The sequence below is a fragment of the Prunus dulcis genome, chromosome 7, assembly GCF_902201215.1.
Source record: "Prunus dulcis chromosome 7, ALMONDv2, whole genome shotgun sequence".
NCBI lineage: Eukaryota > Viridiplantae > Streptophyta > Magnoliopsida > Rosales > Rosaceae > Prunus > Prunus dulcis.
Genome location: NC_047656.1, coordinates 15901624 through 15926457, shown reverse-complemented (window position 1 = coordinate 15926457; position 24834 = coordinate 15901624). Strand labels below are relative to the sequence as shown.

General features: G+C 38.1%; 1 protein-coding gene across 2 annotated transcripts; it reads right to left on the bottom strand.

Annotated features, from left to right (window-relative positions):
* Positions 1-402: 402 nt before the first annotated feature.
* On the bottom strand, positions 403-23855 carry LOC117635714 (transformation/transcription domain-associated protein). 2 transcript variants are annotated; one of them, XM_034370071.1, is made up of 35 exons: positions 23355-23855; positions 22249-23015; positions 21969-22094; positions 21787-21872; positions 20964-21072; positions 19666-19761; positions 19512-19574; positions 19350-19409; positions 18382-18450; positions 17694-17775; positions 17464-17516; positions 17287-17385; positions 15976-17208; positions 14386-15390; positions 13978-14313; positions 13393-13651; positions 13069-13291; positions 12296-12671; positions 11777-11926; positions 11468-11689; positions 11128-11349; positions 10078-10731; positions 9390-9647; positions 8943-9290; positions 7532-8013; positions 7029-7455; positions 5394-6692; positions 4712-4972; positions 4336-4626; positions 3765-4238; positions 2825-3256; positions 2282-2560; positions 1472-2023; positions 1148-1357; positions 403-876 (listed from the first exon to the last, which is right to left on the bottom strand). In XM_034370071.1, the coding sequence occupies exons 1-35, from the start codon at positions 23410-23412 to the stop codon at positions 757-759; spliced, it is 11781 nt and encodes a 3926-aa protein (XP_034225962.1). In that variant the 5' UTR covers positions 23413-23855; the 3' UTR covers positions 403-756. The 2 variants fall into 2 exon arrangements, with proteins under 2 accessions (XP_034225962.1, XP_034225963.1); XM_034370072.1 differs by having other exon boundaries at positions 451-876; positions 17287-17352.
* Between the last annotated feature and the right edge of the window lie 979 nt (positions 23856-24834).

Below are 24834 nucleotides of genomic sequence, written 5' to 3'. Positions count from 1 at the left end.
TTAAATTTACAAGGTAGGAGGGGAAATAGAACATGGTGGAAATAACAACATTCCATAAATAAATAAAAGAGCTGATTTTCCCACTCATCTTTTGTGCATTTACACTCTTTGTTGAAAATTGTATGTTCCCACTTCTCATTTATCTGCTTACACTTTTTTTTTGTTATAATAAAAAATATTAACAAACAAAAGAGAGTAAGTGGATAAAAAAAGAGTGAAAATCAACCCTGAAAAAATCTCCTTTGGTTCTTGGTAGTTTTTGTTGTTGATTAATAAGAACCTTTTCTTGTTTGCTTGATCTTTGTTTCTTTCTTTGTTGCACTAGTTTTACCCATTGCGGTAATATTCATCCATTTACAGGATGGAAATAATATATCTATATAAAAGATCACTGGAAAGAAATGATATCTCAAATACGGTAACTGCATTTCAATAGTTTTAACCCAAAACTAAATTCCTTGCAAAGGAACGATGACGCATTTCATTTGTATAATATATGGATCCTCGTCAATGAGAGACCTAAAACCCTAGAACCAAATCTTTACTCCTAAATGTGATTTACATATGAATTTGTGATTTACATATTCAACACCCCACTCAATTCTTTCCAAATTGGGTGTCAAAAATATAATTATAGGGAATGACTTCTCAAAATCACTATAAGAGCACCGATATGTACACGATAAATATTTACAACAGGAAACCATCCGAGCAAAATATACCATATTTTTAACTCTAAAACCTCCGGTGCTAACTTCAAAACCAGGGGTGCCACGTCGGATCCATCATGCACAAGTTCCTCGGAGTCAAGGCAGCTTCAACCAACTCAGTCACTCCGCGCTGCACCGACTGTGGTGGTTCCATGGCATTATCCTCCTGAATGCAGCAGAAACACAACACTCTTAGGGGCGGTTAAATTAGCAATCATTTCCAGATTCTGAACCAAATTTGAAAACCAATAAAACCTAAAACATTAAAGAATTATAAAAAATTCAGCCCACCATTGTCCTGAAGTCTATTTGAAAAGAGAAGGCAAAGGAAAAGAATGCAATTTTTTTCTCTCTCATTTCAAGAGGGGCATTTAATTGACATCATTGCAAGTGACACAAAGCTCTATGCTACTATAAGATTGGAGGCCCTGACTTACCTCTTCAGAAAAGTACTGGGGGGCAATTCCATTGATCCGGCCAATAACATGCTCGACATTGGTGATGACCTTCTGCTTAAAGTCAGCGGGGTTCATACTACCCCCTCCAGCAAATGGGGCCATAGGCATGCCAAGAGGTCTTCTCCAAGACCAAGACAGCAGCTCGTCACGGAAGAACATAGCCAACTGATGCCACAGATGTTGACTTTGCTGCAATACAGGAAAATTGAGAATTAGGATACAAATAATTTCTTTTTCTTTTGTCATTCTCAACTTAGATCTGATTATCCTCATACTGAAAGCAACTGCCAACAAAAAACTCACTTTAGGTGAAACAACAGCCTGTGCAGCAGCACACATTGCAGACACAATGAGACCTTCCACTCCAAAATGGGAGAAGAAGGCTTGCATGTTCCTTGTAAGACGAAATGGTACTGGTTCATTAAATTCGATCATTCCATTTGCATCATATGCAGGATGAAAATCAGTTTGAAATATTTTGCCTGTGTTCTTAGCAAATAGAATTTTATTTGGCGACCTCCCAGCAATTTGTAGCATGAGAGACATGAAACTTGAGAGGGCCAGCTGGATGGCAAACTGCTTTTTGAAAGCCCACATATGGTTGCCATTTAGCAGAGTCTTGTACATGTATTGCGAAAAAATGCCATCAGTTACAAGATTTCTTGTTATGTCATTATAAGCTTGGAGGCGAAGGTCTACGACAGCTTCTGGTGAGATTTGGCCAGATATAGCTTGGTTCAATTGCTCCTTAAAATAGGTGATGGGAAGATCCGCTTCCTTGTCGTTCCTTGCACAATGGTTCTCATACACCTCAAGAAAGGTGCTATACATCAAATCATCTTCTACCATGCGGACCTGCACATACAGGAATAGTTGAGTACAAGGGAAACTGAATCCCAAACTGACTATAAACTGCTGAGATGTCTTCAAGGCGGGAGTTATAAAAAGTGAATATGTATGAGTAGCTATACTATTAAATGTAGATAAGTCAAATGATCACACATGCTTTATATACATGGCTGGAACAAATTTCCTGCCCTTTTCTTTTTCCACACACACACACAAGAGAGGCAAGATAAAATCGAATTCCTTCAAATGTGTATAGGGATAAACCTGAGACCAAACAGGAATGATGATTGGGGTGTGAATAGATATGTGGCGTCGCCTTGATTCCTTGTGCTTATCAAACATTTGGTTCATCACACGGAAAAGCTGCAATATTCGTTCATCACTCCTAGCATTAGGAGTCAAAGATGTCTGGACAATAAAATGACGTTGAGATCCATCCGAGCCAATTAAAGTCAAACGACGGAAACTACTTCCATGTCTTCGCACAATTGGTATATCAGCTCCAACCCTGTCTAACTTTACTGTATGGTCGGGTGCAATTTCCTGCGATCATTACAATCATGTTTTTTTATATAAGAAAATGCATTGAGAAATCAAATAGAATATTGAATGAACTTGATCATAAAACTGGCTTGTTTTTAAGAAGCTTGACAGTCATTTAACATGATAGAATCAGCTTGGGATACTACCATCTCCATTTATCCGACAGTCATACAGGAAGACCAATCAGTTATATCATAATGAATAAACAATAAAGCCAGGATCCCAATGATAGGAGCAGAAATGTGCAAACACTGATTTGATTACCTGATCATTAAAGTATTGTCCTGGAACCTCTACATCAACGACATGGAAATCGCGCAACACCCTGCTTTCCTCTTCCAGCTTCAAGACAGCTGGAAACCTGTCCTCAACATTGCTCTGGAGGACATTTTTCCAATGTTTTAACCGCTCAGTCAATTCAGAGAGGGTAGCCGGGAAAGTAGTAGTGCTCCCAGGATCAAGATCACGCTCGAAATCCTGTTTATACTCTCTCACAAATTCAACGTGCTTATTCACAGCATCTTGTGAAAAGCAAGCTCTGCAAACACCAGAGAGCTCCTTCTTAAGAGATTGGGGAACCTCAGCTGTTGTGGCAGTTGGGTACTTGTAACATCGATGAAGCAGTGCGTTAACAACAGCTAGAAGTCTCTCCTCTGGCAGAGTGACAAACCTTGAACCAATTTCAGTCAGCAGAGTCTGCACTCAGAAAGAAAAAAGAAACAGATATATCATCTAGTTGATCAAAAAGACCAAGATATGACTCCTTTTTTTCTTCAATATGCTTTCTCCATATGAGCAGTCTTAAACAAGATTAAACATTTTGGTATACTATGTATGGCTAGCTTCTTAGCAACACAAAAAGTTAGTCTTAATAGAATGTTAGTAGGTCGTTCTATCACATGGCTCCCTTGGTGTGAATTGTAAAATAATATTATTAGATGATTTGAGAATCCAAAGGCCGCAATTGGAGTCCTGAAGCATTCCATTCTGCTCACCCTGTCTTTTTGGATCACATGGAGCCTCTCTTTTGATTCTTTTATGGAGTTGCCTTAGACAGTAGTTGTATAAGAGTTAAAGTTTCGATCTCCATTAATTAAAATTAATAAAATTGACTTACTAATAAAAAAAATATAAAGTAAAACTGCTACATAACAAAAGTAAATCAAATATTTAACTTAATAAATATGAGACGGAAATATCACACCTCGAGTTCACTAGCCAAATTAGTATGCTTGCTTCTAAGAGCCTCCATTATATCTTTTGCAGCATCAAAAGCACTTGCAGCAGAAGGTACTGAACCCAGAGCACCATTGCGCCTTAATGCACTTTGACCACCATCATTGATGGTTGAAGAACTTTGTTGCTCATTCCCCGTATGGATGCCACTCTCGACACCTGTGGATCTTTCAGATTCTTGCCCATGAGAGTTTCCACCATCATGAGAACCAATTCCCCCACCGGATTGAGCAGCTTGGTGAACTTGGTTGTCTGAGGATAAGTTACTGCCACTATGACCTTGTACTCTAGCGTTCCCATCAGCTAAGCCGATTGAAACAGCACTGGCACCAGAGGCACTTTGCTGCATCCTTTGAGCCATTGCCATTCTACTACCAAGTTCAGTTTTATTTGCAACATCGCGTCGTTCAAGCAAATACGTGCGCAGCCAGTAATATAGAGCCTGAGATTTTAATGCAAGAGAACATCAATATTTCTGTTGGAAGTGAAGTACTGTTTTAAATTTCTTCTCCTTTCACAAATATAACAGGACATTTTACCTGCGGATACACAGTGGCGATTTTTAGTAGGACGAGTTTGCAGTGGAGAGCTTCTGCCCTCTGCAAAGAAAGTAAGAGCTGTGGAATCCAAGAAAGCCAGACCCAGTGCGGAATTTCGTCAAGATATTTATCAAAAGCTTTCCCGACGGGTTCATTGGGAGTATCAAAGCTGAGAAGATATAAAACACGAGCAAGATGACTTCTTGAGTTAGATATGCCAAATTTGATGCCTTGAAGAAAGCAGCTCACAGCATACTCCAACCACATCTCGTCATTGGTTTCTCTGTAAGCCTGTGCAAAATAGTTTAGCAGATAAGTCCTTACAAATAAAAACACCAATATTATTAAATACATTTGAAGCACAAACATGATATACCATGTCACAGTAATTTCCCCAGCTTATCCATCCTTTGGGCAAATTTTTGAACAGGCTGATGGCATTGGAGTATGAAAGATTAGCACCTTCAGAGTCATTTAACTTTAACAAGAAATCCCCCTTCAGACGAAATATTTCTGCTTTATGTTTCACAGGAAAATACTCCAGATTAGTGCTGTTGATTAAATTGAGACCACTAGCAAGCTCTCCTTTCATTTCCAAATAAGCTTTTGCTTGTTCTCTTATCTTAACAAAGGCCTCCTGGTAGCATACACAGAAAGGGATTAGAAACCTGCATCTATTAAAATGAAAGTAGTTTATGAAAGAAAATTACCAAAATAACGTAGTACAGTCAACAAGTACAAAACACAAGCTCAGGAGGACAAGGTTCATGCAACATTACCTCCAGAAGGTTCAAAATGATACGTTAACATAATGAACATGGTTAGAAGTTATAAGAACCAAATACAAGAAACCAAAAATCATAAATTGAGGGCTTTCAACAACTCAGCTAGTAACCCCCAGAATAAAGTCATTCATAAAGGGTCTTCTAGGCTTGTAGTAAATGCCCATAAAGGTTCAACACACATGTTTTTGCTTGTACTTTGTTTGATTGGTGTAAAAAAGTAAGAGTGATGTCTTCCTAAGCCCAATACAATATATTTGTTATATTTTTAAATACCTGCACTTCCATCGTTGAATGGCCATACATCTTTTCAAGTATTATCACGCAAACATCATATAGGCCTTGCTTACGACCAACACGGGCAAGCTTATTGACGTTCCAAGCTTTGTCACGATAACCAAGGTGATGAAGATTATTATTTGTTGTCGTGAAATCTTTGAATGCATCTATGACTGCATTATACATTTCGTTCCTCCATTGTAGTAAATCATACCAAACAGACATGTTATCCCATTCATTTGGAGTTCTCAGTCTCCAAGTCTCAAGAATGTCCTTGAGATCGGCATACAGATTTCCGTGCACACCAACTACGGAATTCCCAGAAAGTTTGTTTCCATTGGCAATGTCCACAAGAATTCTAGATGACTCTTGAACTTCAACTAGCTGTTGGAATTGCTGTAAAAGAGGAATCCTGGCATGGACAGACATCTGTGGCAACTGCCACCACTGATCCAAGGCAAGATCTACACCTTTCCCCACAATGTTCTCAGCATCCCCGACACCACTGGAATTTCTTTCATGAAGCGCAAAAAATGCTTGTATGAGCCGAAGTTTTGGAGTTTCTTCCACCTGAGCCTTTGTCATTACATGATCCTTCATATATGCCCAATCAGGCAATTTCCAAAGACTGTCAAGTAGTATTTCATAATTCTCAACACTCTTGCCAAAGTCTACCAATGCATCCCATTGACTAAGTTGAGTAGCACAGCACAGCCATTGTTCTTCCCAGAGACACATCTCGGGCTTTGGTATTGCGTTGTTATATGTGCCTTGAGTTGCCTTAACCATTGCTTGGTAAAAGAGGCTTTGAGCACGCTGCCAGTAGCCATGCTGAACTAGCGAAAGACCGGCCCTAGTTTCTGCAGTGATTGGCCTTTTCTTCCACAGCCCACACCTCATATCTTCTTCATTGAGCAAGCGATAAAGTTCAGCAAGGGACTCAGAGCACTTCGCATCATTTGTGAACAACAAAACATGACTTTCCAGCAGTGCCAATGCTATGTGCCATGCATTGTAAGTTTTTCCAATATATTTAATGAGCTCACTTGGCATCCGAGGTTGAGGGTGGCTCAACTGAAGCCCTTCCAGAAGGGCTTGCACAACATTTGGTCTGCTGCCTTGCTGCTTCTTATGATAATCTTTTGAAAGGAGGGTAATCATTGGTTTAGCTAGTGCAACCTGCTCTTCCTTGTGTAAGGTCACCCAGACAATGGGAAACACCAACACCCATAAATGGTATGCGACATTGGCATCCATATGAGCAAGCTCTCTCAATGGAATAATAAGATCAGCCACCTAAAACAGAGGAAAAATTAAAAAATTAAAAAAAAAAGGACAGACTATCAATCAATAACTCAAGCTTGTCGAGAGATATGGTTTACCACCCACGACTTTCAAAGCAGAATTAATTAGTAACAAACTCTGGGAGTGCAAGAGTGGGAGAGGGGAGATGCTAGAAACCATACATTCTTGTATGTGACTCTGACACCACATGGCATGCTGACGTGCTATTACAAGTCCATCCAAATTATAACATGTGTACTGGGACTCGTAACACCATGTCAGCATGTGACATGGTGCTGCAGTCACAGAATAGTTTCTCCAAATGTACAAATAATGCACCAGCCTTACCTTGAGTTTGCTCATCTCATTCAAAAAATGTGCGTGCTTATGAACAAGGGTGTCAAATGTTAGAGGAGCATCCTCGGAATCCTCTGGAATATCAGTGACCTGGTGCTGCATCCCGGATGGGTCTGGAGAACCTGAAACCAGAAGTGGTGGCACCTTTGCAGAATTTGGAGCAAGAGTAATAGCTTTATCCTCGACTAAGATTGCTAAAAGAAGATCAAGGCCCTGTTTGAGCCAGAAGACATCACTCAAGGCTTCCCAATCCTGGAGGTGAATAATGTACTGAAGCCTAGCAAACAATGTTTTCCCAAGAGATTCATGATAAAGCGAGAAGAATTTCATCCTGAATTCAGGATCTCTTGCCCGTAAACCAAGCATGAATTGCCTTTCCACTTTCTGAAACACCTCTTGACGCAGGGATAGGGGATATCTGGACATCGATCAAATCATTTAATTATCTCCTTTTATTCAAGTATAACAAAAGTGAACTGAAGTATATTACTTACTTATTTGAATCTGCACATAATCCATAGAGAAGCTGAAGATATTTACTGTCCCATTCTTCCAGAGCATTTGAGAAGTTTTGTTTATCAACCTGTGAAAGCTTTTGAAGAAAAGAAACTATTTCCTTCGGAGTGAGAAAAGCATTTGAACTGACAGATGTGCCTGGCTTTCCGAAGTCATCTTCAATCCACCCTTTTATTACCTCAAGTATGCAAAGCAGCACGGTAGCATCAGTACCTTTCTCAGCAAGCAAGGTATTCAATATGTTAGTTACAGATTTTTTGCAATCTGGAACAATCATGACCCTTTCACTAATAAGTTTCAGCACAGATTTCAGATTAGAAATAACTGCTCCAACATCGGCACCTTGACGAGAAGAGGAGACTGCAGAATCTAGCACAGATTTCGGATTAGAAATAACTGCTCCAACATCGGCACCTTGACGAGAAGAGGAGACTGCAGAATCTAGATCTTTTGTCTGACCCTGAAATTGAAGACAATTTTCGCTATATGTAATTCAATGAAAGAGAGAAGGGATGTCATCAAATTTTAAAACATCATAAAACAAACTATAAACACAAATGTTCATTCCAAAATATAATCATTTGGAAAAAAAGGGAAATGTATTCAACCCTTCTAGATGAAATAACTCCATTACGGGGGCTGAACATAAAAAAATAAACAGTACAACTTAAAACCAGCGCCCTCTTTAGTAGAATAAGATTAACAATGACCATTTAGTTAGTGGCGTTTGTCCCTACTTTGATGGCCTGAGTTCAAATCTCATAGACGAGAGTTTGTTCTATAGTTGAAAAGAAAAAACGAATCAGTAGACAAAGGTCAATTATGTCAAATCACATGTGTGCTTGGGTTGATTTTTTGTCATGGTTCTACCCCAGAATGAAGCCTCAGAGCCTTATTGTACAAAACTCGATCAAACTTTAGCAGTAAAGTTTGCCTCATACATATAAATGTAACTTTCTAAGAATATTCTAATGTAGCAAATTGTATGTGATGACTTTAAACTTTTATCATACCCCCACAACCAAAAAAACAACAGGGGAAAAACAAAAAGAAAAGATATACTTTGTATCTTAAATGGTTATGCACACAAATAAAGTTTATAGAACCGTCCCACTACTTGCATGCAACAGAAAATCTAAATTCAAACACCAAGAATAGAGAACACAATGCTGTGTTTTAAAAACAGTAACCAGACAAGAAGAAATAAAGAAAAGCACATTGATGACAGCTGATATGAACAGAATAGGAAGCGTAATCCACATAGCAGCAAGGCAAACAAAGAGAAATAAGAAATAAAAAAGATCAGGAATCAAATAAAATTTTCACCTTAATGAAGCATTAATTTATGAAACATGAAAGAGGTAAACATATGAGAAAACAGATACGTACTTGTCTCAAATGAGAACCTGCTGATGACCCCATATCCCGTGCCAGGCGTTGAAGAATACGAACCAAGATGTAAGGATCAACAAAGTTCTTCTGCACCTCTGTCAAGGTTCTAATCACAAGCAGCACAAAGCTAATTGAATTAGCAGTGCTCTCTTCACTCGATGTTTGAGGAGCTGTAACAGTATTGATGTGCTTCTGTATTAGTTCATCAACCTTATGATATAATAGCTTCACATCTTGTGGTGTAGTAGCGGCTTCTGGAGGAAAAGCAACAAAGACCATTTTCAACAGGGAGCACAATGACTTTCCAGCATCCAACAGTTTATACTTGAAACATGGTTCAAGAATCTGTCCAAAAGAAACCAACACCACCGAAGTTGAGTGCATAAGTCTAGGTAATAGTAGACTTTGTGAAAAAGAAAAACAGATGACAGTGTAAGAACATACCTGAGAAATTTGGTTGATATTATTTCTGATGAATAGATGTGGCTGCTTCTCTAGGACCTTATTCATAACATCCAAGCCCTGCGCGAGGGCTGTGGAAGGGTCCTTGGACTGAGGTTGAATGCTGCTTAGCAACTTCTCTAAATAATTAAACTTAACATTGGCAGTTGGCCACACCTCCAAAGCTTGTGAAAGTAGCTCTAAAGCTTGTTTGTACATAGTACTTGCTTCCTTGTCCTTAGGCTCTATGACCAAGGCAACCTGTTTCCAAAAGTCAATAAAGTGCTGAGACAATTAACCATCAAATGAACAAAACATGATAAGCTTTGATGCAGAACATGGAACTACAAACAGAAGTACAGAGACTGTCATCATCAGCGACTTAATGAAAAATTACCTCTTCAATTACATATAACACTTGAACTATAAACCTAGAGAAACAAAAACCACCATAGAACAAAATTGAATTATTTATTGAGTAAAAGATGCCAAAGTCTAAGATAGCAGTCATCTTTTTTCTTTGTCTAGAACATCCATGGAAGAAGTGCCAAGATGGAGAGCATCACCGCCAGAAAGCTTAGAGGTTTCTTCTATACGCCAAATTAATGAGGTATTGAATACAAAAATAAATTATTTTCAAAAAATCTTGCTCGTACATGAAAACACGAGTAATGAGTTGAAAGGACTTTACCCTTATAAGGAAATTGATAATCATTTCCTCCATAGCAGCATTTGGCTTGAATTCTTCATCAGGTTGGCTAGCAGATCCAGGGGTCTCAATGTTAGGTATTGATGATGCACCACCAGGAGACATCACACAGAGGGATTGAAGACCAGGTTCAACTTTGACACGCTTCGTTGAATCTTCAGGAAATGTAGACCCATCCACAGAGCGCTTAGGATCAGCACCAGCAGGGCCTGGATTAAAACCCTCACTGTTCTGATTGGTGACATCACCATCCACTACTATTTTCATTTCATTTTGCCTTTGTCTTTCCCAGCCAACCACCAAGCCAGCAAGTTCAATTGCGAGACGCCTGTTTTCTGCAGAAGTGTTGTAAGGCAATCCAAGGCGACTAAGAGAATTGACCATCTGAGGTACAAATTGAGCTCTACAGCTGTAAAAGAGATCTGAATGGCGCACAATAAGCTGGAAAATGTGAATCAGATTAGGGATTGAGTGGCCTTCCTCGACCAAAATTTTTTTGGTGTACCGTATCCAAATTGGCATGCGAGAATCTCCAAGCGGCAACCTACGTGGCAATGCTGGCATTAGTATATCGAGGGCCTGCTTGACCAGCATTTTATTCTCTTGCTGGCAAGTTCTCAGAAGTGCTACAAAAACCTGCATTCTCAAATCAACGCCCAGATACTAAATTAATATAACTTTCATTTTAATAAATTACTCAATTTGAACCCAAAGTTATGAGCATATTTGGGTTGTGAGTGCTCTCATCACATGCTCATGGGCTCCAGTTTGACAGAGAACAAGTATAAATAGACCACTCTAACAATCCAATATTTGGTAAATTGCTTTGAATTAAAGTATTGATGTCATTCCCATTCCCAAGCAAAATTGTGTCAGCATAAATAATAAACACAAAAACTGAGATCTTTTTACATGACAAATACAGCATGAAAACCTAAATTTCCAAGGCAGTAAAACTTAATGCCAATAACAGGTTAAAACCTTGTGCCAACAGGACATTAAAATTGACATCATGTCCATAATGTGCCATACCTGGAGTATGATTTTTTCTGGGGCTTGATAGGCCTCCAAGAAGTGGCAAACATTTACAAATGCCCACTGTTTACTGGCACTATCTTCGCGTTTGAGATGATTCCAACCAAATTTGATAAGTTCTTTCCTATGATGGACAAGGTCATTCTGCAGATACTTGAGAAGCAAAGTGGCAAGCTGCAAAAGTTCTATTCTCAAGGGCTCGTCATATTCAGCAGAAACCTATATAGAAACAAAATGAACTTCAGCCCAAAATATAGGGACAATTTAAAAACAGCACTAAGAAAATAAGATAAGATATAGGGGCGCTGGAGACGTTTAATTCTTTCAAAAAATATACCTCTTCTGGAGGATCGAGAAGTCTATCAACAATCGTTTTTATAATAGATTGGTCAACAACTTCCCAACTTTGATCATTTTGGAAGGAATGAGCCAACATCGGAAGAATGAGCATTTGCATAATAACCACCAGATGATCGTGGCCAAGTTGTTTTGACTGGAAAAGATTTAGAAAATGCAAGAGAAGTGCTTTCTTAAAGTTCGGTGGATATCCTTCTGCAACCTGAAAAGAGACGACGATTGTTTCACAAACAGTCAACACAAATAACATAAAAACGACGTAAGTTTAAAGAAACCGTATTCAAAGTACCTCGATGATATAAAACTCCTTCAGAAATGTAAAATCAATTCGAGTATGAAACAAGAAGATGGAGAGTATATCAAAGAGAACATTCACTTCTGTTTTGTCATGTCGTAAATAATTCAGGAAGCATTTGACAAGCCATTTGCTTTCTTTAACCTGCATTTTAGAAACATTAGAAAACAAACAAGATCTGATGACGCATATTAATTGATATACACAGAAAGTTAAAGAATAACAGAGAGAAATTTATAAAAATTTAACAGCAACTCAAAAGTGATATTTGATATTTCAACAAGCAAAATTCAACATGCATCAACACTCCAAACAGCTAGAAGTAATCGGGGGAAAAAAAAGAAATTAAACTCTCAAAAGGTCACATAATTTGCATAAGAGACAAAGTCGGTGGGTTTCCCCTATCTTAATATTACCCAATAGTATTGCTAGTTTTCAAAAAATAAAAAATTACCCAAAAGATAACCAACAAAGAAAGTATACAGCTTCTGTATAACAAGCCACTAAACTAACCTGCACTAAGTTCAGCTCCTGTTCATTATGTAGACGAGATAGTCTTGCAGGTGACTTCCAAACAAGTACCAAGGTATCAAACACAATTCGGTTACTCTGCAGCCAGCCAGGTATCAATTTGACTAAAGTTTTGATAAGTGCAAGTCCCCGAAAATAAGCATCTGGTGTTGCACCAGGATGTGCAGATGGTGGATTAGAACTATCAGGTACAGGCTTAACAAGACCTTCATCACCCAACAAAGCAGTAGGAGGAGTTGACGATCCCGAAGCAGTTGGCAAAAATTCAGGAAAAGCGCTTGCGAGTATTTTCTGTGGTGATTTAGCAAGTTCATCTCTCAAAGGCTGGCCAGCATCCGATCGGATTATATACATAAACCTATAGATTATATGACAAAATCAAATAAATGCATATAAAGGGAATTGGCAATTTAGAAACAAAATTCCATGAGATTTATACATATTTGAAAATTTCATCATAATGATAGGATAAATACATCTCTCAATATATTTAGACATACACATTTATTTATAGAGGCAGGGAGTTTTTAGATCACTTGGTCACCATTGACCATGAAAACGTCCATGGACACCAACCGCTGGATCAAAATTCAACAATTGGCATTCAAATTTGTTTAAGTCCAGTATTTTACTTTTGGGAATTAATGTCAACCATCATATTTTGATCCAACTGCTAGTGACCGTGGATTTCATGGTTAATGATGGCCAAGAGGTCATAACTATATATGTATATGTATATCGCATCCACACATTACCTCCTGAAGTACTTTGGTTCACTTAAGCGAGCAAGAAAATAATCAACTGCAAGTGTTGCATAGCGATTCAAAAATTTTGTCAGTGGAAGACGATATGGACTGTTAATCTCGCTGTATACTTGTCCGGGAAGAAGTGCTCCTTCCAATTCTATAGTCAAGGTTACAAGTTCATCAAGGAATTTTGATGCAGCCACAGGAAGAAGGTGAAAAAGCTCGATAATAGCTGAAAAGAACACAAATTTGACATCATATCATCTGTAATCATGCGTATGCGTAGGTATACAAGAATTGATGACCAAAAGTGGACAACCAAAAATATATTACCAGCTGCAATTTTGGGCTCTTCACCAGCCTTCCATGATTTCTGGCTTTGTGCAAGTTTTTCAGGCTCTAACCATTTCTTTAGGTGTTCCAGCAGTTTGCCGCCCAAGGTAACATTAAACCAATTGGACAGAAGTTCAAGAAGACGGGCCAGACCTTGCAGAAGAGGCATGCTCAGATTCTTCGTATGTGCCAAGTTCACCAAAATAGGCCTGAGGCTGCTCTGCAGAAGTTCTTTTGGCATCCTCTGCTGATTAATAACCTGCATAGCAATGGAGTAGAGTTTGTTTTCTAATAAGAAATGGAATAGAGCACATTTAAAAATAATAAAAGGACTTCTTAAAAAACCCCAACTTTATAAATCATCCACCATGTCTTAACAAACCAAAACAAAACATGATAGATAAGTAACATCACCAGTCAAATAGACAAGCTACAATAAGTGATCCCTAATGTGAAACCTAAAAACAGAGGCCAGTGCTTTCCTAGGATAATCATCATAGTCATCGATCATTATACATTCAGACATGTATTATAGTAAGACGAGCAAAAACCATATAGATTGACTAATTTAAAAGGAAACAAGACCTGTCGCAAGCCTTCCTTAGCCACAGCAACAATTTCAGGTGTTCGACATGTCAAAGATTTGAAAAACATGGAAATGATCTTTGCACGCAGTTCTGAATGATTAGGAGTTTTGAAATCTGCCCACGCCATAGTAGTACAGAGTAGCTCAATGCAGGCTGTTCGAAGCTTGTTTAGTGATGTTGCCACCTTTGGGTTCATAAACTTCACAACCCATACAGTTTCATCGGCCTCAGCTATTTGCAATGCTTCTTGGAGAAAATTAACCAATTCTTGAGTCAGCTTGAGAAGAGGTGGCCTCAAGGCAAGGCAGAAGTTTAAAGCTGTAACTGTTCCCACCTATATACCACCAGATCAAGTCAAAAAGAAATTCAACAAATCCCACTAATGACCATTAGCAACATAGATTACCTGTTGATCAACAGTTTTTGACCGGAGTGATCGCACCAAAAGAGGCTGAAGCAAATTTTGATATAATGGTTCAAGCAGCTCAGATACCTCACTACCAGTTCTACTAGCCAAAAGTGCCAAACATGACTGCACATTCTTTCTGACGATAACAGATGCATTTGGATTAAACAATTCTGTAGCAAGGAAATCAACTACTCCTTGAAAACTTTGCCGGCGTGGTTCACTGTTTGCTTCGTCAACATTATTAACTACACGAAGAACCTGTGTAAGCACCTGACTCGTCTCTTCTTGCTCTTTGCTAGCATAAAGAGGAAGCCTTTTAAGAACATATACCAAACCACGCACAATTCTTACTTGGAAAAGGCACAGGGTCTCAACAGTAACCTTTCCAACCAAAGCACCAAGTCCCATAACACCTCCCATCTGCGCTTGCCATGTTGTCCCATAGCAACAATGCAAAAGACGGGGCAGAAGTTGCTCGAAAACAGGGATGCGAACACTTGGAGGAGGAGAGTATACGGGATTCAATGACGGACTAGAGACCATCATTGGAGTACCAGGGCCTCTTGACATTGGCACATCAGCATGCTTTGAGCGAGCAAGAAAAAGAAGTGTCTCAGAGAAAACATTTAAAGCACTAAGTGCAGCCTTGGCATGGAGCCTGTTTTCATCTGCTAGCACATCAACTAGAGCATCTAAAAATATCAGAGGGTGCAACTCTTTGAGGTTTGATGAACTACTATTCTTTGACCTGGAACTGGAACCAACATTGGCATTTGACGAAAGCATAGGGCCCCCAAGTGTAGCAGTTGCAACTGCAGTATTTGTTAAGGATGAATCAATATGGAACATCATTGCAAAATGGCGGCATACATTGACAACAAAGTCATCCTTGGGGTCTTGGAAATCTGGTTCCACACTGGCAGCAATAACAGTCATTAAAAGAATCTTGAAAACTGACTTTTCAGCCATAAGTTGGGTCTTCGTCTTTACACCTAAGTCAGCCTGCAATTATGTCTAAATTTATTATAATGTAATACTATTTTTCTATTTTATTTCCCATTGTGGGTATCTGAAAACAAAAATTCAGTGGGAAGAAAATTAAAGGACAGGTTAAGAAAAGAAATTGCAACAGACAATAAGAAAATAAAACGCATCTAACCATTAACAGAGTATTCTTTTTCTTTTATTATTATTACTTTTAATTGGTTGGGGGAAGGGGGGGAAATATCTGGACAATAAAGTTTCTAAAAGATGAGACATAATAAACTAAGGTGTAAAAGTCAAGGTATAATACAGACAATTAATACCCACATAGGTATATTCTAATACATGGAGTTCACTTGTGCATTAACTCGTAGCATGTTCTAGGTAAAGTGCTAAAGAACAAAGATGGACCCACGGCGCAGACCAATAACAGGATCCCAAAAATGTTTATCAACGTTCGAGCATCATTTTTCCAACTTCAAAGCCAACAGTGAATAAAATTACAATAAAAGGCAATAAATAAATAAAATTATCTTGAGGTTCAAATCACTAGCAGGCTCAGCATTCAACACTTTACAAAGTAATAACATTAATCAAACCAACCTTTATTCCTGATGTTTCAGGCCGCTGCCAAGAAGAATCAACTGCAGAAACTAACAAAGTTGACAACTGACTAGGTGTGCATCCATTGTCGCTAAACTTTTCTGGCAAATTAAGCTGAGATGATAAGCAAACACGAAGAAACTTCAATGCCTGTTTTCGGTAGAAAGTATCAATTCCACCATTTTTGTGCATAACAGCTACCACAGCAAGATTAATGCATCGATCCAATGGCACCAAAAATGGGGTTTCAGGCTCAAATGTAAGAATCACACGGAGTCCATGCTCTGGGTTCTCCTTGCACTCAAGTGCAAGGGGCTCTTTCAGAAAACGCCTGTTACGACCTCCTAGCTTGCCAAGGAGTTGCAATGCTTTTGCACCCCAAGGATGGGGAGCAGGCCTCAAGTGAGACCATAGGGCCAAAATCACCTCAGACATTACATTAGCCATGCTAGGTTCCAAGAAATCAGGATTCAAACTATCTACCCAAAACTCCAGTGTTCTTAAACCTAAGCCCACGAGATCATCACTTCCTTTAAGACACAAAACAAGAGGCTTCATAAGACGGGGAAGGTGTGGTAACAATGAGCTTAAGCGTGCAGGCAAGGTTAAGCACAACTCCAGCAAAAGGTCCCTCATATCTTCCCCTGTTGGACCCTCAAGCATCATCAACAGCATATTAAGACAAGGTTGTAACATAGGAATCAAATCCCTCATAAGAAGATCAAATTTGCATGCTGCCAGTGCTCGAAACGTTACGCGAAGAAGTTGCATATAACCAAGAGGCTTTTCAACTTCAGTAGCATTTTTCATGCAAACTTCCATTATAACAGGCACGTGAGGTTGCAAAATACGTTCAAAATCTGAAGGCGCCTTTGAAACTGCGCCAAATATGAACCGAAAGAGATGCAATACTAGTTTTGCTGCAGGTTTATCTGGATGCTTCAGAACATCAAGTTTACTGTTTACAAGATAATTAACCAAAACATCTGCAAAAGGCCGATATACTTTAGGGGCTTGCAGAAGTGTAGAGAATATGTGAACCAATTGGTTGTTGCAAATCATGCACTCAAAAAGCTCAGGCATACATAACGAGAACATGTCCATTAAATCTCGAGGTTCCATGATAGCCAGAATCTGGGAAAAGAGTTGCAACATATCCCTCTCCTCATCTTTCTCCTTGAAGAGAGCCAAGCAATGCACCCCACTCTTTAAAACACCAGAAGCCTTCCGAACCTACCCAAGACCAAAGTCAGACCAAGTGAATCAAACAACAAAACAAACCCAAAAATTCATAACTCAATCTGTAAATACCTCATCTTCTCGCATCCCCTTAAATGCTTGAGGCGCTGGTAAATTAGATGATGGTGAAACAAGCACCTGTGGGTGTGTTCCATGGGTGGAAGCAGAAACCTTAAACCATCAGAAATGTCGCATAAGATAACAAATGTTAAGCAACTCAGAACAAACTATTGACATAGTTAATAATACCTGTGATCGCGGCAAGTGTGCATGGGTAATACTCCATATGATAGTCTTCATTCCTGACAATATATGCAGCACAGATTGATCAGCGCATGAAGGAAAAAAAAAAATAGCAATACCACTCAAGAACATATCAGAAGTGTAAGAAACTTAAAATCACAGATTCCTTAAACAAGTAACACTATAATCTATAACTGGAGACACAGAAAAAAAAAATTACACGAAGGATCACTTACCCATGACCAATGTCTTAATCAGATGTTTACAATCATTGACTTCCTTAGAATGTTCGACAGTGACCTGCAAATTCAAAACTGCCTGCAAACAAATGATATGCCAAAGAATTTATTTATTTTTAAATGCCATGTTTTATGAAAGGGAGTGGGGTGGCTATATAATCAAGCAATTAAAGAATTGGACAAAAAGTAAGTAGACAAACTTCGAAGCATGGATATCTATTTTCAAGTTATTCTTCTAATACACCCAATATGTCTACATTTTCTTCCATATCAAAAGGAATGTCAATCTAACTTTCTTAATAAATGCATTAATGTCAGCAGTATTTTAAACCTTCAAAACCTGCAATGTCCTTCTCGAATGTCTTTATAATTGCAGAAAATTTTAAAAAGGAAATTGAAGGCTTTTAGGCTTTTAGATTCCATGAGCAACTGAAAAGTACTTATAAATCCACCGGCTTAATCCTCAATGATGAACATATTTAATACCATTTTTATGACCTTTTAAAGTGTAACATAGGGAATAATCTACAGTTAGCATTTAGAAGGAAAAAAAAAAAGGATGTACTTTAGCATTAAAAAAATTAAAGGTGGAGAGTACAAGAAAAAATTAAACGAACAACTAGAAACCATAAAACAAATTATGCATACACAAACAGTAATCTCAAAGAGAAGTTGTCAAAACTACCTGCACAGGGAGCTCAAGCTTTGACCTTAGAGTAGCACGGTCCTTTCCCTCCTCAGCCTCCTCCAACAGCTATCAGGAAATACAGACACACGTCAGTATCAACAAATAAGCAAGATACAACGATCAATCAACCAAGATCATTAGCATCTGGATAAGATGGATTTCAGCAAATGCAAAGAACCTCAAAAGCCAATAGCATCTTAATAACAGTCAATTGACTACCAACCACTCCCGAAACATAATTAACCAAATTATTTCAATACATTGTCGGAAAACAAGAAGATAATTATTTGAGCTACAGACAATATGACATGTAACATAAAACTCCTTTACTGCAGCACATAAACCATACAAAGACAATATATATATATATATATGTATAATACATAGGAGAGCATTTTTGCTCACCAATTTAACCCAACCCAAGGTGTATCCTCACCACCCTCGTCAACACTTGACACGTGTCCATATGCATAACCATGGTTCCATAAATACAAAGTAAAAAGTTAACCATGGTTATGCCTATGGACATGTGTCAAGTATTAAGAAGGGTGGTGATAATAGACCTTGGGTTAAAATGGTTAGCAAAAATATGGGACAGAATTAAATTTTGGGCATCCCTTTGGGCTTCGGTTTCGGGGCAGTTCAAGGACTATCACTACTCTACCGTCATAAGAGACATGATGGCAGTCTTAAGATGATTTTACTAAAGCTTTGTGTTTTTCGTGTTTTTTATACAGTTTGTTTTTCAATCTTAGTAGGTCAGACTCTTTTTTTTTGGTCTTCTTGTTTGATCGAGGATTTTTCCTCTTGATTATCAATACAATGTTTCTATTCCAAAAAAAAAAAAAAAAAAAATTCCTAATACATAGCCCATATGACGAGACAAAAGCTTCCACATGAAACAAAAATATCAAATAAAGAAGAGACCCTTGCAGTTGAGAAAATCTACAGCAGTCAAAGATTACCTGAGGAATAGTCCGCTTGAAAGTACTAAATTTTCCAACAAAAGCATCCAATATACGCCCCTTCAAAGAACCATAATATTTTATAAGCTAAAGGAAAGAGAAAACTCATGAAGTTTACCAATTCAAACCATTCTAGGCAAACAGTTAGATTGCAACTCAGACCAATAGAATCCGTGCTTCATCCATAGATGGTTGGTCGACACCTTTCTCAAATATTGGCTCCACCTGTGTACCAACAAATTTATAAATATAACTGAATACCCAAATGAAAATAAAAACTGCAAAATCTCTTGAATAATAGAGTCAGCATATGCACCAGATTCAGCATCAAGCGAGCACAAGTAGTATGAATGCTCAGTGACAATGAAGCATCATGCATGTTGCTCGAAAACAAGTATATGATTCGGGATAACTGCAGCACATAATGTAAGTATGTTAGAAGATAATTTAAGTTATGATGAAAACTGTAAAGATACACATCAACAAAAATCAAATTTTAAAGCAATCAAATTAAAACAGAAACAAAGTGCCAAATGAGCCACTGTTCATTACGGAAAAATAAAATAAAAAACACAAAAACCTGTTAAACAAGCAAATGCTGACACTTGAGATAAATTACAATTCAAAGTATGTGTAACCAAGTTAATTATCCTTTGTCTTATGCCTTTTTGTTAATTGGTTGATTATCCTTTCATATATTCTTCTAGAAGGCCCAAATTGAGCATTGCAGTTCATCGCCTAAAGAGAAAACAACCAATAAAAGCCTGAAATAGAAGAAGTATAATCAAAAGTAATATACAACATACGAATTCCTGTGATTGACATCGTCGCTTCCTTTTTTTCATTTCCAATTTCAGTGTACATACTAACAGTATCATGTATTTACCTCAGTTCTCAAATTTATAAAAACTTGATAAGAAATCATGACAACAACAACAACAATAACAAAAGCATATGATAAGAGGATAAAATTGAAATACAGCAGTAGCAAGACTCTTCGGGCATGAATAACTGTATAAATCTTGCCACTCAGATCTCCAACAGCTTTAAAGGCATTATACCCTCCTGTATGACATGGAAATTGATTGATTCTGTGTTTTCTCATTCCAACAAAAGGAAGGTTACTTTGGGTCATAAAAGACTTATTTGAAAGCATAATCATAATGCAGGACAACAAGTAAGTGCCGTATATCTTAACCTTGAAGAAAGTTCCTTTAAGGATTCAGGTTGAATCAACTTTTCTTAGATAGGAAAAATGACCTTCACAACAAAAAAAACTAAGTAAAAGGGAGATGGGCAAACTGTCCACCTAAGACTAAGCACAACACATAGGGCAAACCAACTACAGACACAAGACTAGCAAAACAAACATCACCACGAAACTCCCACCCATCAACTACGAAACCATCATTATCCTCTCACTTTGCAGAAGTGCAACAATCAAGTGAACATAGGTAATTCCTGAAATTCATCCATGGAGGATGATGATAAAGATGTACAACCGTACGATACACAGTGAATGAAAGTTGTATAATGATAAATAGGATTGAGCCTCATCAAAGCCAAGACAGTGACAACACTGGTTTTACATTAGATATCATACAAAGGAAATACCTGTGACAAGGAAAGGTCCGCACGAACATGATGAACAATCTCTGCAAGTAGACTATATGCCAATGGCCTCAATGTCTCAAAGCAGGCTCGACCACTTCCAACCAGAACCCTGAAAAGGTTAAAGAAGAAAAGGGCTAAAAAAATCAAAGCATAGTCAGCTATAACAATATTCTATCTTCTCTAAGTTCAGGAGGAATAGCTAATTCTTATTTGTATCTGAAAGTTAAAAAGTCAGGAAGAACTCCAAAGTAGAAATGTGGGAATGAACATTATAGTTCTGTCCAATGGAAGGTTGTGCATTATCAAAAACAACAAATATGATTAAAAAAACTGCTCACATCGGAAGCAGATTGGGGGGAGAACCATCATGTCGTGGCCCTTTCCCTAATAAAATTCAAAATCTTAACATATTTTAATCTAAAATTCAACATGTCGGCCAAAAAAATATTTCAATCTGATGGCGACCAATATGAACTTTCCAGCAGAAGGATCGTTTAGGTGGGGGCAAAGGTTCCCATAAAATTAAACGAGTAATTCTATTATCTACACTACGTGTCAAATTTTGGTATTCATCTGTCCATTAGCAGCAGATTTATATACATCTCTTCAACATGATGCTTTTTGTTTAACCATGAATACATAACAGAAGAAATAAACCCCTCTTGAAATCTGTTCCAAGAACATGTTTTAAGACTACTAACAAGAATATCTTTTCTCCATTATTTAAAGATATTGCATTTATCCAACTCAGCTTGACAATGAACTTTCTGTATCATTGTTTTGGCAATTAGAGGTCACCATATGATTGAGTCAACAGTGTTACCTTTCCTCCAATAGCGTGTCAATCAGAGGAAATAAACCCCTCTTGAAATCTGTTCCAAGAACATGTTTTAGGGCTACTAACAATTCCTGTATTCATAAAATATTTATGATTCAGACTTACATTCACGGATGAATAAAAAGATCCAAGTGGAGAAAAATAAACGAAGAGACAAGAATTTTTACCTTTCTAGTTGATACAGAGTCTGAACATGTAACTAGCAAACTGACTATGCTTTTACATATGCTTTCTTCATGCGGCCTGATATAATCAGCAAAGCTCTTCAACAGATACGTTAAAAACGAAACTGTCTGCAATGGAAAAGAAACAAATTAGTAAAAACTCATGAAAAAACCTGGACGGGTTGGACAAAAAAATGAAAATGATTAAACAAGTGTAACAAACAACAGTGCCCTGCTCGTGTAACATTTAATACATATAAACTCAACAGAAACACCTGCTTACCTTCACCTGTGCACCCTTCAACTCAATGAAATGAGTCTTCAAATGAGGAGGAACCTTTTCAGGGCCAGGAACAGATATAGCAGCAACCATCAAAGGCAACAGGTGAGGAATATTGGTCTGCACAAGTCGACTATACAACTGAAACAAAAACATGACCACCAGGGGACTCTCGTTTATAATTTTGAAAGAACGTGTACTGGGGTTAAGCTGCCCACCACCAGCATACCCACTACCACCAATACCGCCACCCCCAATTCCACCACCACCGATACTGCCGATACTACCACTCAATGGTTGATCTAAAGAAGTATCGATAGGCTTGATATCTTCCCCACCCACCGCCCCATTTTCAAAGAAATGGTTAACCGTCAACTTAAAGTTTTGGTAAACTTTACAAACAAAGTCCAAGAATGGCTGAACTTCATTTTCCAGAGTGGGCCTGAAGTTCCTAAGGAGGTCAAAGATAATACGGATACAAATTAAGCCATTCTCTTCGTTGTCAGTGGTTAGTACTTGCATTGCGACCTTCAAGAGTTCCTGGACAAAAGGGCGGAGTACTTCACTGTGGGGGAGACGATTGAGAATCTCCACCACGATGTTTCGGAGCTTGTGTTCGGGATTGTCCGTGAACTGTGGTTTTGTAATTTTCTGAAGAATCACTGAGAATGCATGAAAGTAGCATCTTAGGAAATTCAAGTACTCGGCAGTGTGCGCAATCTCTAGGCTGTCCCGAACCTCCATTGCCATCTGAAGCCTTGTCTGAATTGCTGTTCCAAATAAGAAGGAACAAAAGAAACAAGAACATCGTCAAGACCTTCGTTCAAACGTAGTTAAATCAATAATTAATCAAATCAAAATTGAGCTGTTTTGTTTTGTTATACTATTGGGTGTGAATACAAAGGACATGCTTGGTTCAATAGGACCTGCATTACTGGAAAATAAATTAAAATTTTGCACAGGAAGATGAATATGATTCTCATATTAAGGGCTCGTTTGATTAAATTTTATCAAAATTATATAACTTTTACTCAGAAGCTAAAGGGAGGTTTAAGAGTTCAAAACCATAGTTGAATTATGCTTCAGAGAGAGAGAGAGAGAAAAAGTACGGAGGTCAAGCTCGACGAGACGCCGAGCGTGTTGCTCGAAATTCTGAACCGGACTCATGGCTTAGTAGAACAAGCAGAAAGCAACCAAAAAACCCTAGCTTTGCCGCGAAAAACACGAAACGCACAGCTTCGAAACCAAATTTCAAAGACTCTGGTTGCTCAGATTAAAGTGCTCCTGCCGCGACTCTGCAGCCTCTTCTTCTTCTACTTCAAGAAGCACTCCAAGCAACCGGAGCTCTCCCACTTACTGCTGTTGGTCTAAAATGGAAGAGATCGTACGGATAAAACGGAGGAGAAATTGACTTTCAATGTTGGAAATTAGGGTTTTTTCGAGTGATGGTCGGGAAATGGTCTTGTAATTTCTCTATATGTTATGTTATTTACGCTGACAGTGTTCTATGTTTCTCTCATCGTGTCCTCGAGGACTCGAAATTTTGGGGAAATTGCGTTAAGTGGTTTTCAGGGACGAAAGCCGTTTTATAGAGTGGTTTAACGGACTCTGAAACCGTTAGAGGCCCAAATTTAATTTAGGGACCTGATATTGAGATATTGGGCTGATTTTATTCGCAGAGGGTTTAGGAACCCGCTATTGAGATAAAAGGCCGGGAGAGAAGTTATATTTGTACCCGGCATCTGCTCATCGCACTCACCTAGAGACGGTTTGGTACGACGAATTATTATAAACTGAATTAAATTTTAGGACTGTCTTGAATTAGCTTTTCATATTAGTCTAAACTAGATTAAAGTACTGATTTATGTTTGGTGTTGCATTGAGCTTAAAAAAAATTATTTTAATATTTAATTTTAATTAAGGATTTTGACATAAAAATAAATACAAATAAAACAAATAAAATTTTAATATTTAATTTTAATTAAAGATTTTGACCTATAAATAAATAAAATTCTAATATTTTTTAAAGGCTAAAACTTGTGTCCTTTTTTTTCTTTCTTCCTCTTCTCTACTTTGTCTTTTCTTCTTCCTTTCCTTCCCACCCTTTTTCTTTTCTTTTTTTTCCTTTCTTCCTCTTTTCTTCTGCCTTCCCTTTTTTTTTTTTCTTTCTTTCTTTGTATTCTTTCCTTTCTCTTTTCTTCTTCCTTGCCTCATTTTCACTCTCTTTATGCCACACTATTTAAGATTTCATTTGGAATTTTGTTTTGTTTTGAATTTTTTTTACATCCACCACATACCAGAAGTGGATGGCTCTCTTAAAAGTTGGGGTGCGGAGGCCAAGAGCGCCCTGAGATGAGGATGGTTGTTCACTCAACTAGACTAGGGGCAAACCCAATCGAACCATCAACCTAGCAGTGGGTTTGTGGTGGCTGGTTATGGATTTGATGATGGTGGTCAGACGATCGTGGACTCATGGTGTGGTGGTCGGGAACTTGTGGTGGTGGTGGTCGGGCTCGTGTGTTTGATGTTGGTGGTGGTATCCAGCCAGACTCGTGTGTTCAAAATAACACCCTCACTATTTTGCGAACC

Coding starts and splice junctions, on each gene's coding strand:
- LOC117635714 (XM_034370071.1), bottom strand. CDS start 23,412: ATGAGTCCGGTTCAGAATTTCGAGCAACACGCTCGGCGTCTCGTCGAG. Junction 11,927..12,295: donor AGGAGCTGAACTTAGTGCAG/GTTAGTTTAGTG, acceptor TCTAAAATGCAG/GTTAAAGAAAGCAAATGGCT. Junction 4,973..5,393: donor ATTCAACGATGGAAGTGCAG/GTATTTAAAAAT, acceptor GTATGCTACCAG/GAGGCCTTTGTTAAGATAAG.